The sequence below is a fragment of the Rhinolophus hipposideros genome (genome assembly GCF_964194185.1).
Source record: "Rhinolophus hipposideros genome assembly, chromosome: 21".
Lineage (NCBI taxonomy): Eukaryota > Metazoa > Chordata > Mammalia > Chiroptera > Rhinolophidae > Rhinolophus > Rhinolophus hipposideros.
In genome coordinates this window covers 15,223,616-15,242,675 of record NC_138067.1, presented here as the reverse complement: position 1 = coordinate 15,242,675, position 19,060 = coordinate 15,223,616, and the positions used below count along the sequence as shown (strand labels likewise).

The 19,060-nt window shown below is 38.3% G+C and overlaps 1 protein-coding gene across 1 annotated transcript in view; it reads left to right on the top strand.

Annotated features, from left to right (window-relative positions):
* The window catches only part of CDH11 (cadherin 11), a 151,861-nt gene extending 134,980 nt beyond the window's left edge, over positions 1–16,881 (top strand). Inside the window, exons 12-13 of the mRNA XM_081031922.1 lie at positions 12,116–12,367; positions 13,939–16,881. Of these exons, the coding sequence (XP_080888048.1) occupies positions 12,116–12,367; positions 13,939–14,435 (749 nt within the window). The 3' untranslated portion in view covers positions 14,436–16,881. The remainder of the gene's footprint in view (positions 1–12,115; positions 12,368–13,938) is intronic.
* The last annotated feature ends 2,179 nt before the right edge of the window (positions 16,882–19,060 follow it).

The window sequence follows — 19,060 nt, the reverse complement described above, 5'->3', positions numbered from 1 at the left end:
TGAGACATCAGAAGCTTCAGATACTTTCTCAAGGTCATGCTGCCAATAAGTGAAATAACTAAAAACTTTGAGTATTTGGAGAGTTCTCTCTGGTGTACCTAACACACTATATTATGAACGTAAAGCTTATGTCTTTTCTCGTTTATTCTTCTTACAAAAGCTTTGTTTGCCCTGTAGTCAAATAATAATAATCACCAGAAGAGGAAAAATATGAAATTCAATTCATCAATCTAGATTTCTGGGGAAAGCGTGAAGAGAGAAGGATAAACTGTACTTCAGTTTTAATCATAGCCATCATAATTGTGGCAAAATATATTTGCAAAGAATTTTATAATTTTCTTCTACTGCATAATTAATACATATCCCTTGAAGGAAAATAAGAAAATACAAATAAGTAGAAATAAATTTAAAATGAATAAAATAACTCTTTGATAATACAGCATCCAGAAATAATCACTACTATTTTGTGTACCCTTCTAGACTTTTTCTTGGCATATATTTTGATCTTTAAAAAAGGCAATCATAAAATACATGTCCATTTTTCCCCACTTACTAACATGTGATATACGTTTATCAGTATCAATATAATTATGTGAACATTTTCTTCTAAATATCTTCCTAACTTCTACCTTAAGAATGTCCGATATCAGTTGACTCCTGTCGTGTAAGCACATTGTTTTCACATACCTTTGCAAATATTTCATTATTATTTAGAATAAATTCCTAGAGTGGAATTACTGGATCAAAAGCTTTTGTTACTTACTTGACAAACTGCCCATCAGAAATATTTATACAATCAGAAATATTTATAATACTGCTAGTAAAACAGATGTGGTCCCATTTCTTCATATTCAAGCCAATTATAGATATTATTTTTTAAAAACATTGACAAATTAATAGGTGAAATATAATCACATTAAAAATATAAAATGTTCTTTCATTACTAGTAAAGCTAGAAGTTTTAAATAAATTTTGATAATTTATTTTTTGCTTTATATATCTGCTACTCATGTCCTTTCCCTACTTTTTGAATTGTATACATATCCATCAGTTTGCAATGATTTATAAAGTCTCTTCATCTTTTAATGCTATTAACTTCTGACCTGTCATGGCTATTTTATATGTTTCTTCAATGTTTCAATGCCCTTTCAATTCTGAACTGTGATGTGTTCTTAAGTATAAATGTTGCACCATTTGTATCAGTTTTTCTCTGTTTAATATTATCCTTTGGCAAGGCTTTCCTATCCAAAATTGATAACAACTTTCACCTATCTTTTTTCCTTTCTTAAATATCATGCTTTCCATGTCCACCGTTTATCCAGGTGAAATAAAAGTACAACCCCCAACTATTGGCCATTTCCTAAATATAATTTAAGAAATAATTGGTCGTTTCCAACTGCTTTGTAATACCACCTTTATTATGATCTACATTACCTACTCAACGATTCTTTTTTTGGATTTTCAGTTCTTCACATTCTATCTAGTACTTAGTACTTAGTACTCTGTACTCTAGTACTTAGTATCATACTCTTCTTTGATGGTTGCATAGATAGATGTGTTAAAATCTCACAGATGCTTTCTCCACATGATTTTTATTCTATTACCTCTAGATATATTTAGAGTTACTTTTTAAAATGATTGATAAGTACGGTTGTGAATTTTATTGAGTTTACCTTAAATTTATGGATTAATTTAGGAACTAATATTTTAAAAATATTCTTGCCATCCAGAAGTAATGTCTGATTTTCCATTGAATCAGTTATTTTTTTATTACCATCAGGGATGTTTTGTAGTTTTCTTCATGTTTGTTCTATGTATTCTTATTAAGTTTATGGCTAGCTGTTTATATTTTGGATGGTGATGTGAAGCACATTTTTAACTTATATTTTCAAAGTGTTTTTAGTATAAACTACAGCTATTTTAATTAGTTCACTTATTATTAGACATTGTTCTAAAGTGACATAACTTCTCAGATTATTTTCCTGGTTTTTCTAGGGCAACAACTATATTAAAATTAAATGACAATTTGCTTCATGTTTTCAAAATATTTAATTATTTTTTGTCCAATTGCATAGATTTGCATTTTTAGAATATGTGTTAAATAATAACAATAATGGATGCTCTTACTGTACTTGTTACTTTAATAGGACAATTAGTTCTAGAGTTTCACCATTAAGCATAAAATCGGTTGTTAGAGTAAAATTAAGATTTGTGGGTTGTTTTTTTTTTTTTTTTTTTTTTTGTGTGTGTGTGTGTGTGTGTGTGTGTGTGTTAGGGAATATCTTTTCAATTATTTTATTTAAAAATGTATGTTCAACTTTTATCAGTATTTTTGGATTCTAACAGGAAGATAGTATGATTTTGTCCTTTGACCTAATGATTTGATAAAGTAGTTACATTGAAACATCCTAATACTGAACCTAATAACTGTAATTTCCAAAACTTTTGTTCCAAACAAGGAGCATTTGTTAAACTGGAGAGGAGAGAGCAAGGGTTAGAGATGTAATGCTTGGCTTTACTCTTTATCTTAAGAAGGGGATCAATCTTAATAGTAATACATGAATGTTTGACACATGATTAATTCTACTACTGTATTATTTTTCAAAAACTGTCAGTTTTACATCACTCCTAATTCATGGACTGAGCTGCTATTTTAAGATTTTTTTACCAAAAGCTGGGCACAATTAGAACACATCCCAGGTTTCCAGACCCCAGGGCTGCATCCTATCCAGTACAAAATAAATATGTTTCAACAAAAGTTGAAAGCCTATCAGATCATGGAATTACTTGACTATGGAAACATTGTTTAGTCATTTGGTCAGCACAGGGCAGTTTTAGGAGCTTGCAGTTGGTTCCTATTATAACAACAACAGAAATAGTTTTTAGATTTTTCAAGACAACAAAATAAACGTGTAACCCTTGAGACATCATGAAACACCATCCCTATTTCATTTGACCTTCTCTGCCTTTGGTGTTTCTTCCATATTAAGTGCCAGTGTGACTTTCATCAAAAGCTAAGTATTTCCTAGTTCCTTTATCACAGTCTCTTGTTTCCATCCATCCATAATCATAGAAAAATGAGCTGTTCTTATGTACTGTGTGCCAAGAAGGGTCCTAGCAGCGGGGCTTTAGCATGAGTAAGACATAGTCCCTGATGTCAGAGAGTTCCCAAAAGCACGCGAAGCGAAGTTAATTATATCGTGAAAGCACAGCTAATTTTGATAATGACTATTAATGATCTACCCACACGAGCTGTGACTATCATGGTCCCCAAACAGACCTGACACCAGTCTCGCGCCCACTTACATCAGTCCTTACTAATAAAATACCAGATGATGTCTCTCTTTTTTAAAATTCTTCTCTGGCTTTCCATTTCCTATGGATTTAACTGACACTTCATAGTTTTATGAGCAATACGTTATATGATTTGCCCCCTACTTGGCCCCCTGTAAACTTTGCTTTATTACCTCCTTTCTCTGTTACCTTAAAGGTTAAACTCCCGAAACTTCAGACCACCTCTACTTTCCCAAATATGCCGTGCTCTCACTTGTGCACGCGTTTTTTGCTCTGCCGGGAATATGTTCTTCTGCCTATACGTCCTCTTTCAAGTCATAAATGGGGTCTCTTGGGCAAAGCTTTGCCAGGTATCCCCAGTCCATCTTGGATGTTTCCTCCTTCGTTCTCCAGAAATACTGCACTAACGTTTAGTACTTCTCTTATCACTCTGCCTTCTAAGCAATCATTTCCCTGTCTGTCTCCCACTAGAATATGAGCTCGTGGGGGTATTATCCCAACATTAAGAAAAGCAGGATGACCAAATGCATTAAAATGAAAGAGTGGATGAAAAACCATACACTGTGCTTCAGAAATTTCAGGGATTCATTATTACTATGGAAAAAAAAAATGATTGTGTTATGATATAAACCTCAGGCTGAAAAAGACAAGCCATTCTTATTCCACCAAGTTATTTTGGACATCTAGGGTGTGGAGCAAGGAAGAGATGACCTTCAAATGTATTTATTTTGCAAGTGTAATATTATCTAAGGTGGGCCTGTTGCTGATCGAATGAGCTCTGATACACGATATATTCAGAGTTTAGTTTGTACAAAGTGGCAAACATCTTTTTTCTTTTCCTTTTTATCTTTTTTTGTCTAAACTAAGTACATTTCTTTTTTTATGAGCAGCACCAAATAACATTTAAATATACTTCTGGGTTTTTGTGTGTGTGTGTGTGTGTGTGTTTTTGTTTTTTTGTTTTTTTTTTTTTTTTACTTTTATAATTTAAAGATACCCGAACAGATTTCTGTGGAACTTTTTTTCCCCCTTTAATTGCTTTTGGCGGATCAAAATGGCAGATGTCTTTTAATACCCTGCCATTTTCTCTGTGTAAATAATTATGTTCCTTTTCTGTCTGAAAATTCATTGCTGTAGTTTGTCCAACACAGAATACAGTTTATCTGGGAACTCACACCCTACCCAATCAAACAGAAAGAGAAATAGTTCTTGGTGGATCAGAGCCGTATTTGTCCAAGGTTTCCTGTGGTCATTGAGTTAACTAACTCCTGGGATTTCTCAACTCACTAAAAGATCTTAAATGTTTATATCCCACTGAATTCCTCGGTAGTTTTCCTGGTCATAAACCAAGACATACTCAGGCAGCATGTTCCTTTCTCTTTCCCTGTCACCAAGGAGAAAATTATCCCAAACAAATGGAAGGATAGTTGATTCTAAGGGATGTGATAAATTATAACAACAACAAAAAATCTGTTAATACCAACAAAGCGTGTACAACATTTAGCTATCTCATACACACATGCACATAAGCAATGATTCCTATTATGCTAGTTTTTGAATTTCATGTGTTGCTGGCCCCTCAGTATCAAAGGTATTAATTAAAAGGTCATAATCACCCCCTGCCTGGTTGTGTGCAGCTTCTTGATTCAGTGGGGAGATATAACAGCCATCAGTCTTGGGTCAAACGATTTTCTTCATTAGTACTTTAAGACTAGCCTCTTCTAGAATTTACCTCCTTGTAGCATTGCCTTCATTCTAAAATATTGGGAAAATGGTAGATTTATTTTTGCCTTTTGCATGTTGGTTTGTTTTTGAAAGTGTGTTTCTGGAAATGCTGGGAAGAGAGGTGTTAAATGTGTGTGTTTCTGCCATAAAATTCTTAGGTTTTTAAGAACAACTCTTTATGTGGGACATGAATCTACCAGGATCCTCTTGTAGTCTATGATGGAGGGTAGGGGGGGAGTCCATCTAGTTATATAACCATATAGGGAAAATTTGGTTAAAAAAATGTAATTTGCATGCAATAATATCAGGATTCTAGAGTCAGCTATGTGCTAATAAAAATATAGTGAAACCTAGAGGAGTTTGAAACCTTGTTTTGTTTGTATTTTCCATGTTATTGTGAGTAATTGCTTCCCTCTTTGTGTCTCAATTTCCCATTCTAGAAAATAACGGTAATTATATATTTTGCACATCATTTCAAACATTCTGTGGGATAAGGTATGCAGAAGTAACAAGGAATAAGGTTCGCACATATTAGCAGCTTAATAAATGTGGCTTAGGTGCATCGGACTCAACCCAAATAACAGGAAAGAATAATGAGATAAAAAGTTGAAGATATTTAGCAGGAACACAATCCACAATGCAAATACAGGCAGTATTGATTGGGCTGGATTCAGAAGGGAGGAGTGGGAGAAAATGAGGACGGGAAATTGACTGCAAGCTAATGCACCAGTAAAATCTGACTGTGGAAAAGCCAGCTTGATGCTGACGTGCAATCAAAGGAATACCATCCAGCTATTCATTCTGTTAACACGCAAAACACCGCTACATACACCAAGATGAGCGAGATAAAGTCCCTGCCCTAGAGGAGATTACTGTCTGGTGAAGAGGATACACATTCAATCTCCATAGATTGCAATGGGTGCAGCGACTGCGTACAGCTAACTACACCGTTCATACAGACAGTTCAGAAGGGCAAGAAAATAGAGATATCTACACAAGCTATTATGTTCATCTTTAAACACTGCTAGGATCAGAGATAGAAATGATACAAACTTTAAAAATATTATTTGAAATTTCTATTATTTCAGTCCCTTGGACTGAAGATGGCAAATACTGACATCAAAAATTAAAATTATAGGGGGGGTGACCGGTTAGCTCAGTTGGTTAGAGCATGGTGCTGATAACACCAAGGTTGCCAGTTTGATCCCTGCATGGGCCACTGTAAGGTACACTCTCCTTAAAAAAATAAATAAATAAATAAAATTGAGTTTTCAAAATTTACAAATCTGAGTTTAAAATATCTAAATAATTAAACTTTCCAACCATGACTTGTGTCAGTGTGTAGCATATAATTCTAAATTATTAAAGGTTAAATGTCCATTAAGACTTTTGGGACACACACACGCACCATATATATATATATTATACACACACACACACACACGCACACACACACTGGGGGTGCCAAAAAATGTATACAAGTGGACACTTTGGTCAGCGTTGCTCAAGCAATGTTCCCCATAATCAGAAGTGTCTGGACGCTGATGGTAACCACTTAGAGTACCTCTTGTAATTGCAGAAGTCAAAACGTGACTTATATTCATATTTTGTTATCAGTATATATTATTACAATTTTAATACAGTTTTCCTTTCTTAAAATGTGTATACATTTTTTTGGCACCGTGTGTGTGTGTGTGTGTGTGTGTGTGTGTGTGTGTATTTTTTTCACATATGTGGTTACATATTTTTTTCATTATCCTGATGGTGTTATTACCATATTTCTAGGGGAAGTAGAGAGGACCAAGAGGAAAGTAACCAAACAATGACTATTCTCCTATGACTGCATAATTAACTGTCTTCAAGTATTTGGCGGCTTTTCATACAGTCGATAGATCAACTTTGTCTCTGAGGTTTGCGCAGCAAAGGTAGAGGAGGTAGATTTGGGTTGGAAGTGAACGAGGTAAGAGCAGGCTTGGGCTGGATTCTCCAGATCTTTAACAATCTCGAAAGAAGGGCCCCAGACGGATGCAGCCAGGGCCTTACTTCACAGGCTAACCCGTCTCTGATCAGGTCAAGCAATGTGGAATCTTTAGCAGAGAAGTACAGAGGAGAGGTGGTGAGGAAGAACACTTCAAGATTTTTAGGGAAGCTTCCGTCACCCTGCATCAAGCCTCTCTTCTGACATCACAGTGAGAGCAGCAGGATGCCCTAATTCTTTGTAGCACTGCTTCGACTTTTCAAGTTGTTAACATGCACGGTCCATGCCCATATACCATCCATTTTGCTTTGCTTGTGGTGTTTTTTTTTTTTTTTTTTGATAATACAAGGTTAAGGACTATTTACCCACTATAATTTTCTTATTTATTTTAACTTGTGGAATTTAACAATCAATCACATTGAAGATATTAGCTTAAAAATCTTTGTGGATTATGGAAACCAATTTATCAATAAATATCAAGGGTAACATCCTATGAACCAGTGATTATAATAAAAGGTCACACCCAATGAACCAGTAATTATATGACATCTATCTTAGAAAAGAGTCTGAAATTTGAAAACATCAGGTAAAAAGATGTTTATGTCAACATTATATAAAAGTTGAAAACATTGCAAGCAACCTAGGAACCTAGGAGTAGGATCTTATGTTATACAGAAAGGAATGCTATGTGGGGGGATATTTAATAACATTGGGAAATGCTCAAGAAAGGTGGAGGGGAAAAACCATGACACTAAATGTCCTGCTTTTCTTTCTTTTTCTTTTTTTTTTTTTTAACTTAGCATTGCATCACAAAAAGTCCCAGGTTATTCGAACATAATTTTCCTTTTTAATGTCCATTGTATGTATCCCTTCATTGGGCCACAAAACCATCACTACCCTGATATTTACGTCCCCAAACTGGTACGATGGAGACCATGCTTATCAGGCACCTTTACATTTTGTTAGTGTAATGACAAAGTGCACAGGTGAAGACAGCATGTGATGAGGAGTCTAGATCGTAGACATAAAAATTTGAATCTTGAATTTACCTTCTATTAACAGAAACACTATGATTTGTGGACATATAGTAGTAATCAATGGCCCCATTGACAAGTTTTTGCCTAAATAGGGATGAAAATGGAGCCAGTTATGTCTCTGTGGCCAGGGATGAGAACATTGGGTGTCAGGATGAAAAACCAAGGTGTTTGCGAAACATCTTCTTACCTTGGGAAATATGTTGCCCAGGACTGAAGAGCGCGCACGATTTTCTTACCTCTGAATGATGAGCCCTTCTGTGTAGGCAGTTGCATTCCAAGCTGCGATGACATTTCCAGGAATTCACTTTTCTCTCTTTGCCAATAAGCTTTTCTTCATCATTAGTCTTCTGCTCAAAGAGGAGAGATTCCAGAAAAGAATTAATATTTACTGCATATCTGGCACTGTGCTAAGTACTTTGTGAATGGAATCAAATTTAAACCTAAAAGTCATTACTTTCTTAGATGAGACTATAAACTCCAGGCTTTTAATATGTACATAGATGATTCAAGATTCAGACCCAGGTCTGTTTGACCCAAATACTAAGTGATTTGCTCTTTGGAAGCTTTATAAAGGAGAAGGATCTAAGAAATCTCTTGATGGAAATTTAAAAATTGATGTGACATTTGTCTTTTTCTGCCTCATCTTATTAACCATGAAGCCAATTTGGTTATTCTCTGAAAATTGTCCTCATTGAACCTCTTTTTTCTCATGGGTCACCTATAAACCTTAGGAATATGTATGCCCCAAGTGGGGGGACCCTCTTAAAGACAGATGGGGAGTGGCTGGCTAATTAAAATAATGTAGATGAAAGGGAATCTGTAGTCAAAGTTAAAATGCAAAATTGATTTCCAGGATAGGGGTTTCTTTATTGTTAGTTTGTTTATTTTTCCATTTGTTTTTCTAGATTCGTTTTTTTATGAAGTTCCTGCCCAAAGTGCCTCTTTTTGTTAGTGAAAGATCAGTGGTCAGAATGGACCACCAGAAAGACTATCACAAGCCACAGCACTGAAGCCTCTGAAATCCCCTCCCAAAAGAAAGCTCATCCTCCCATTGGTGCTGGGACCACTTGGATCTAGAGGGGAAATGTTTAACCACTCAGGCAAAATGGACCACTTAGGTGCCATGCCAGGCTGGTTAAACACGGTTCTCATCCCACCTGCACCCTTCGGCAATTCACCAGCCCTGCAGGAGCTCAATAATGGATGCTAAGTTTTCTGGTAGAAGGATTTCTGAGTCCTCCGGAAACAGCACACAGGACAACCACTGGCTTTTATTATGTTATCTGCTTCCAATGACAATCCCATGAGGCATGCTTGATGTTAACCAGTGTCCTCATTTTAAAGATGGATGAACAAGTGAGGCTCTTGATGGGACAAATAATTCATTTTAAAGCATATAATTAGTGTATGCCCAAGAAGAGACCTTCGGTCTATTTATTTCCCACCTCATGAGCTGCTCTTAAAATCCATAAGCAAACTATGTTTGATTAGAAGAGATTATAAAAAAAAAAAGTTCTCGACATTCTACTGATCTATCACTCAGAGATTACAAATGGTCCAGTCAGCTGGGTACTTTGATGAGCTTTCATATAATACTTTCAGTGTGTCTGAGAGGACGCAGCTGTTCAGAATATGAAACGTCTTGAATTCATAGGCTGGTGTCCCGTTCAGATCCATGTTTTCCATTAGTGTTTGATTTTCATTTACTTTCATGTATAAGCCAGCCTGCTGTGATTTGGAGACATAGTCTTGCATGAATGGTACACTGAAGAATAAGTTTTAAATTACGGCTTCCATGGGTTTAAAAACCACAACAACACTCATTTCACATTTCCTCCAGACCAACACTCTGGGCAACAGGGTGGAACCCAATAGGAAACTGAGTAAACTGGAGGTGCCGTCCATAGCATAGAGTTGTCCACACAATTTATTTGCTTTCTTTCTTAAATTTGTAATTTTCATTTGTATTCATGCTATTGTTAGTGACATGTCAGATCATTAAAAGGGGACAGATATTGTAATTTTTAATTTGTGAAAGTCTTATTGAACTCAAAAAAATTTATGAGAAGGAAAAAGCACCTTTTGAAATAATTTATTATGGATACGTAAATTATTTTCTAATTGCCAAGCATAGAACTGTGGGGTAGCCTAGAACAGGAAAAAACAGTTAACATTTTATTTGACCAGATTATGTTTTCATAATTTTTTATAGTATATGTAATTTTTCTCCAGTGATGAGCAATATATGCCAATCACACAAAATTCAGAAAATACAGAAATGAGGGCTAGCTCTTCTGCTTTGTTTTGATTGAGATGTTGGCAGCCAAGGGCAGAGAATCTGTCATCATAGGGCTTGCCAAAAGCCAGTGCACACACACATTTTACCTTCTGTAATACCCAGAATATTTGCTCATCCCTAAATGAGACTGCACCTACCTTTCATAGATTTATTTTCTCTCACAGACAATATATTGCGTTTCCTTTAACCTAAAATATGTCAATTTAATTTTGAAATTCTAAGATGTTTTTTCCTACAAGAGCTAATTCATGATACTGTCAGTCCATGTAAAGCCTGCTAGCTATTGGGGCCATCGTGTTGGTGATAACATTCATATTGCTATAAATTACTGATTCTTAACTCACAAATGGAAGCAGACCACACCAAGGGTGTGTGTGTGTGTGTGTGTGTGTGTGTGTGTGTGTGTGTGTGCAATTTGATGGAACATCTTCAAAACTTCTAGTGTTTTAGAATACCAGTGTGGTTCCCCAAGCATATAGCTCAGAAAAAAAATATATTTGGGGCTAGTACAGATATGCAGGAAACATGATGAGGAAGCATTTGGGGGCATAGGTTACAAAACGTTGAGAAATACATGAAAGCCAACATCTGGACTTTTGATTAAACCTTTCCCAGAACACAGTTACGCCATTTGTTCAACAAATATTTATTGAATGTCTGCTATGTGTCCAGACTGGGATGAATCAGATAAAACCCTCTATTCTCCAGAAGTTTACAGTCTAGGAAACGTCAAAGTGGTTATGCCAACAAATAACAACACGATAGTGGGATACCAGTTTCTATAGGAATATACAGTTTCATGGGTCACAGAGGAGGTGATGGGAGACGTCCAGAAAGGGCTTACTGAAGAGGTGACTTTTGGATTCAATTTTGAGGCTTGAGGAGTTCACACAGCATGATGGAAGGAATGGCTTTGGGGCATTAGCATCGTTTTCAGGTAAAAATATTAGGCATATAAAAGAGTGGTATGAATAGACATGAGTTCTGCATGTCAGGCTGACCTGGGAAGGGATGTGACCCTGGAAGGCAAGGTCAAGTCTAGATTTGAGAACCATCTGGGGGTTCACTGTGTAGAGCTGTGCTGTGCTGTGTGGGCAACAAAGAAAACCTGGAATCATTTCAGGCAGGAGTGGGTGATATGTTTAACTGGGTAGCTCATGGTGCTTGCATTTCAAAGACCTGCTGCTGGGTCTTATAAAATATTTTCTCTTTAAAGAAGAAATTTTCCTTGAGGACTCATGATTGGCTTCATCGTTTGGGCAAGGTTGGAGAGTGGACAGGAAATCTCTGGGGGGAAAAACACAAAAAACTGGCCAAAGGCTTGTCATGAAGTAGGGAAAGTGTGAACAAGGAAAAGAATGGCTTTTTGTTGTCCTTTCTCTCACACTTACGTATGGATTTATGTGCTGTACTAACACAGCGTATGTGGTGGAAGCCCACACTTTCTTGTATTTGACCAAAAGGACTAGACCCCAACAGAAAACAGCGTGGTTACCTTGCCAAGGAAGGCGTTCTGTGTCCACCAAATAAAAAATAAATAGAAAAAGAGCCAGTGTCCGAGTTGCGTTCCCAAACGCGGAGAGGTTGTTCCGTGAGCCAGTGACACCAAATGACTGCAGCGTCGAGAGGCCCCCAGAGGAAGGAACAAGAGGGGAGATGCTGGTCATTAACCTGGTGATGAGACGAGCACCCTCAGCCCTGCGCGGCGGAAGGCCAGGATGTGAAGAAGGTAATAGGCTGGGTACCATTCTGAGAACACGCCTTGTCTCCCCTCTTCCCCAGATAACACCGCGGGGGTGTACGCCCGGCGCGGGGGCTTCAGTCGGCAGAAGCAGGATCTGTACCTCCTGCCCATCGTGATCAGCGATGGTGGAATCCCGCCCATGAGCAGCACCAACACACTCAGCATCAAGGTCTGTGGGTGCGACGTGCACGGGGCGCTGCTCTCCTGCAACGCCGAGGCCTACATCCTGAACGCGGGGCTGAGCACCGGGGCTCTGATCGCCATCCTGGCCTGCATCGTCATTCTCCTGGGTAAGCTTCCCCCGCGGCCACCCGCACGAAGGTGCGCGAGCGTGAAGCACCGCTATTTCTCGAGGTCAGGCTGGTTACCAGAACGATGCTATATACTGTGGCTACCATTCGAGACAAAGAGGCGGTGCCTGCCCCCCAAGCGTTTCATGGAATGGCAGCAGGTAACTTCACGCGCCCTTAGAGCAAGCTGGGGGAAGGTTCTGATGAGCAAATTTGCCAGGCATCCCAGGATAGGAGAGCAGAAGCCACCTGGGGGTGCCCCCGTGGGGACATCAGAGAAGGTTTTGCAGAAGAGGGTTTTAGGCAGAGACCTAGGATATTCATGACAGTTTGCCTTACAAGAGAAAGGAGAAGCATTGGAGGCAGAAAGAATAATCATGAGGCAAAACATAGTGTGTGAAGGACTCAAGGAACTGGACAAAGGTGCCTGGATCTTGGCTCCTCCTCGAATTATATATCTGGGTGCATGCCTCAGCTTATGGGGACTCCTGGGGAGCTTTCCCTGCACTTACCACGTGAGTTAGGTGCCCCTCTGCTGCACCTTCCTCCCACCTGTGGTTTACTCTGTAATAACAAGAATGCACTGATGCTAATAACATCTACCATTGCTGGGCCTCAGGAAGATTAGATCGGTTCTCTCAATGTCTCAGAACTTGTGAATAACAAAAATCAGGATTCACATCCAAATATGTCTGACACCAAATTTATGCATTTTCCATGATGTTTCAGTCCCCCATTGAATGAATTAATGGGGCTTGGTTGCACAGGGAGGAGTCAGTGAGTCCAGTTCAACAGATAATTCCTGAGTATTATCTGGGTACCAGGCTCCATGTTTGGCCCGGTGAGATGAAGAGAAGAAACACACAAGATCTCGGTGCTCAGTAAGCACCGATTGCTGGAGCTTAGTGGAAGAGACAGAATTGCTTCATCTGGATTTCTAGCTGATGCTATTGTACTATGTTCAAATAAATAAGAGAAGATTTGTCACTTGGCGTCTCCATAGACATCCCCTCTTCTATACGGTGCTTTGAGGAAAATGCAGCCATGTTTATGATGAGATTTCCTATTAAGATAGTGTGGGGTCAATGCTGGCCCCTCCCTCAGACCTCTAGGCAGGAGCTGGGCATCGCCTCCTACAGAAAGGTAGGAACTGAAGTCTCTGAACATACTCATTTGTAAACTTGGAGAGGCAGCTATCTCCCTTTGCAAAAAGGAACTGACATCTGCCATTTTTAAGAGGCTGCAGACCACATATTTAAAATCTTCCTAATTCTTAGGAAGAGGACTTCCAAATAATGGTGTCAGATTCATTTATAGAAAGCTCCACATAGCTCCAACTTGCCAGTTTGTTTGGATATTATATTTTCCTGGCAGCATTTTGCAGAGGAAGGGCCAGGTGAAGGGCCGTTTTACACATCCCGGGGGATTCTAGGTAAAGCTCTCATTTCCTAGGCTGGCTGTCCTGAAGCCTGTACCACACTATGCTTTACCGGTAAGCCGAGTTCCCCTGGGAAGAGAATCCAGGAAGGTGGGGCTTAACCTATGCTCACTTTCCTTTTCTTTCCCTGTAGTCATCGTCGTGTTGTTTGTGACCCTGAGGAGGCAAAAGAAAGAACCACTGATCGTCTTTGAAGAAGAAGATGTCCGTGAGAACATCATTACCTATGACGATGAAGGGGGAGGGGAAGAAGACACAGAGGCGTTTGACATCGCCACCCTCCAGAATCCTGACGGCATCAATGGATTTATCCCTCGCAAAGACATAAAGCCCGAGTATCAGTACATGCCGAGACCTGGGCTGCGGCCAGCACCGAACAGTGTGGACGTTGACGAGTTCATCAGCACGAGAATACAAGAGGCAGACAACGACCCGACCGCCCCGCCGTATGACTCCATCCAGATCTATGGTTACGAGGGCAGGGGCTCGGTGGCTGGGTCCCTGAGCAGCTTAGAGTCTGCCACCACAGATTCAGACTTGGACTACGACTATCTACAGAACTGGGGACCTCGTTTTAAGAAACTAGCAGACTTGTACGGTTCCAAAGACACTTTTGATGACGACTCTTAACAATAACGATACAAATTTGGCCTTAAGAACTGTGTCTGGCGTTCTGAAGACTCTAGAAGATATGTAAACAGGTATTTTTTTAAATCAAGGAAAGGCTCATTTGGGACAAGCAAAAGTTTTACAGAGAGGACACATTTAATAAAACTTCAAGGACATCAGAGTGGTAAATACTGTGAAGCACCTTTTCTCACAAAAAGGCAAATATTGAAGTTGTTTATCAACTTAGAGAAAAACCACTTGGCATACAAAATATTTAAGTGAAGGAGCAGTGTAATGGTGAACTTACAATGAAGGGAAATCGTTTATGTGTTATGGACATCTAAGTCCTTCTTTCTTCTTTCTTCTTTTTTTTTTCTTTTTCTTTTTTTTTTTTTTTTTAATTTGTCAATGAAGCTTCCACAAAATTAGAAAGGACAACAGTTCTGAGCTGTAATTTCGCCTTAAACTATGGACACTCTATATGTAGTGCATTTTTAAACTTGAAATATATAATATTCAGCCAGCTTAAACCCATACAATGTATGTACAATACAATGTACAATTATGTCTCTTGAGCATCAATCTTGTTACTGCTGATTCTTGTAAATCTTTTTGCTTCTACTTTCATCTTAAACTAATACGTGCCAGATATAACTGTCTTGTTTCAGTGAGAGGCGCCCTATTTCTATGTCATTTTTAATGTATCTATTTGTACAATTTTAAAGTTCTTATTTTAGTATACATACAAATATCAGTATTCTGACATGTAAGAAATGTTACGGCATCACACTTATATTTTATGAACATTGTACTGTTGCTTTAATATGAGCTTCAATATAAGAAGCAACCTTTGAAATAAAAGATTCTTTTTTAATTCTGGGTTTGATTCTTAACATTGAAAACTATTAAGTATTTCTAATTACTGATTTATATTTCTAATTCAAGACATTATGATCTTTTAATAACCCTATTTATGATCTGTTAGAGCCTGCTGCTTTTATTGTTTATTTAAAGTCAAATACGTTTTGCAAATGTTTTTTTCAGACAAGATTCTGTAATATCATGTAAAGCTTTTTTTTGTACATTCTCAGCATTAGCTTCCTGGCTCTTTTTCACACACTTCTGAAAAAGTAGGAAGCTAAAGATCTAGGTCAGTCTAGGATTTTGCAATATTTACTATATAATATGCATTTGTCTTGTATATCAGTACTTCGATGACTAAGAGAGATGAATCCACGAGGGACTGAAATTGTCAGAACTAGGGGAGTGAAGAGTCAAAAATATAAATTTGCCACATGTAGTTACCAGACCTCCAATGTCACTCTATTTTTCCTTCCTTTGATCTTGCCAGGCTAATCCATAATGACTCTGACAGTTAAAACTGCTTACTTTTCCTCCTGTCTTTTAACTTCTCTTAAAATATCATGCGGCGTGTTAAATTCTGATAAAAGAGAGAGCAATTCATTTCCAAACCTTTGTTTGAAAATATGCTTTGGGCCATAAACTCAGAATGAGGGCAGGGAGCACGGTGGATTGTGAGGGTCAATGCCATTTGATCCTGTTGCCATTTGATGCCTGTTGTGATATGTCTACAGTCTCCTGCACTCCCTACCTGGGGACTGGAACTTCTGTGAAGGACATTTCGCCTGCTCAGTTGGGCCAAAGGTCAAAACGTAGCAATACTTCGGGGAAAGACCACACAAAGTCATGCTGCAAGTGCTTTCCCTCTTTCCCCTTGGACACAGGGCACATGTTTTCTCTTGGATTGCAGGCAATTTTTAGATTATCTTTAATTTTTTTTTTTTTTTTTACTTTATTGTGAATGTTTTTTTCAAGTGTTTCTTGTATCTTGCTACATACTATTTTTATGCCTGAGTCAAAATGCATACAAAGAAAAATGTTTTTGTGAAAGTGCTCACTTCCATTTTACTTTGCATTTAAATCAAATTGTCTGAACACTTCAATGGAATAAATTCTGTGGACAATGTCACTTCGGAATCTTTCATTTCAGTGAAGGATTTACACATTTGCAGTACTTCCATAATTGCAGGTTTTGTTCATTTTTTATATAGTTTTTGTAATCCAAAGAATATTTTGCTAGATTTGCACAGTCCTCCAATTGAATTTGAAGTGGAGAAATAACTGAAAAGGAATATGAACAGCACTTAAACAAGTATACCGCTACAAAACCCCATCGCCATCGATGATCTTTCTTTTTCTATAAATGTATTTGGATTAGATTTGACAAGTATGTTTTTACATTTTTATGTTTAAGTTTTAAAAAAAGCTGTCTACTTTTCAATAGTTAGTTAAAAATACTCGTTTTTCTTTCAATCTCTCTCTCTCTCTCTCTCTCTCTCTCTCTCTCTCTCTCTCTCTCTCTCTCTCTCTCTCTCTCTCTTACCTTTAAGCCTCTATTGTTTGTAGAACCCTCTTAGAAGCTTGGAAATAAAATGTCTTTTCTGACTAGTGGAGTCTTTTTTCATTTGGAACATACTGCCTTAAGAGCAATCTTACTTTAAGTGGTCCTTCCTTATTTCGATATAAAGTAATCACGGCTTTATGACATCAGTTCGGCTTAAACAAGGAATGCTGCTCTGTTTTTCCTGCCATTGAGTGGTGGGTATTGCTTACATTTATAATGCATTCACTCATTTATCAAAATCTTATTTGGTAGGTGCTGTCCTAGTTACAAAGAGGCAGAATGAACCTTGCTACCTTCCTTGACATCTTTCAGCCTTCCCAACCCTGTTCCAAAATATCCATCCTGTTCTTTTATAATCATCTATATATCTGCTTACCCACCTCCCCAGACAATGCAATAGGATATTTCCTCTCCTTCAGCGTTGAGGGATAAAATAACTAAAAGATGTAACAGGATATGGTGAGATGTTGACCATGAATGGAGGGTAGGCCAATTGCAGCAGTTCTGGACAGTTTTGTCTTTAGCGAAACTATACCTTATAGGCCATTGTTCTTGGGGAGGGTGAGAAGATATGATAACAGCTTATTTGTATCACGTGGAGAAACTTATTAAAAATAGACATTCATGGCACCCAGAGAGCATCACTCTTTATGTCAGGTGGCACGTGGTCAAGAGTATTTGAAATTTCTCCTGGGTAGTTGTGTGACATTCTTCACCTCTTTGAGAGCCCTTGTAGGACACTAAGGAATGAGGTGCAATCTCTGAGCTGAAGAGTGGCCAAGTGTATCTGGCTGGCAATGTGAGGACAGATGAGGAGCATATCAATTTAGAGGCGGGCTGGGAGGGTTTTAATAAAAGTCACAATGCAATATAAGGAAAGCTTAAAATAATGCAGTAAGCTGAGGACGGAAACAAGGCTTTTCTACTTCTGCAGTGCCATCAGCCTGGTTAGACCTTTATCATCTCTGACCTGTAAGACCAAACCAACCTCTTAGCTGCTTTCCACCTCCCAACCTCTTCTTCACAAAGAAGCCAGAGGAATAGAAACACACAACTCAGATCACATGACTCCTTAACTGAGGTCCCTTCCCAAAGTCTTACTTTATTGCTGTACATGACCAGGGAGGGCCCTGCAAACCTCTCCAACTTCATCTTACACCTTTCTCCTTTCAGTGCCCAGTGCTCCAACCACACTGGCCCTCCAGCAGTCCTCCTACAGACGACACATTCCCCTTTTTCCACCTAAAGTAGGTTACCCTTTGTTGATTTCCTTTGTATCAGTTACAACGCTTTAAACTTACTTTGCTTATTAGCTTTTCCTGTGTCTGTGGGTCTCCCAGACCCACCAGAATAAAATGTAAGCTTCAAGAGTGAGTGATCTTATTTTCTTGTTGTATGCCCAGTTCTCTAAATGGTGCTTGAAATATAACAGGTACACGACTAGTACTTCCTGAATAAATGATGGCCTCTATGAGGCAAATTTATCGGAATCTGATGACTGATCCAAGAATGCCAGTGTGATTTTAAGCTTCCTTTCCTGAAAAATCGAGTGGATTGTGATCTTGGTACCTAGGATTGTGATTTAAAAGGAGAAGTGAGTTTGGGGGAAAGAAGTTAAATTAAGTTTAGGTTGGACGTGTACATTGGGGGTGCCTGTGTGACAGCTAGATGAAACTGTCAAGTTGATAATCAGAAATATGGATTTGCTTCTGGCTCACTACAGAAGTAGAACTGGGCATATAGGGTAGGAGTCATCGGACGGTAGTTGAATTCTCAGGAGTGACTGTTTCTAGTGACTGGATTTTGCTGCTCTCTCCCACTTTAAAGGAGTGTTTCAGTGGTGAAGTAAGTCCCTCTGATGTTGTAGAGTAATGCTGACTTTAATTTTATTAATAAGGATAATTAGTAAGCCTAAACCTTATCTTTGTATGTCAAATGCACTGAAAAATAAGAGAGGAATATTAATTAACTCACTAATACTTTTCTTTAATTAGTGAGGCTTCTGTGAGCTCACACTGCATGGAAGAGAAAGCACTAGATACTATGAAACACTGATCTCATTCCTTTAAGACAAACTGTGTGCTACAATCCCCACATTACACTGAAGGAAATTGTATACCAGAGAGGCTAAGCATCTCTCCAAAGCACCCATAGGAAATAACTGTTAAAGCTGGATGGAAATGGATCCCATTCCTCCCACCTTGGTCAAGGGTCTTATCCT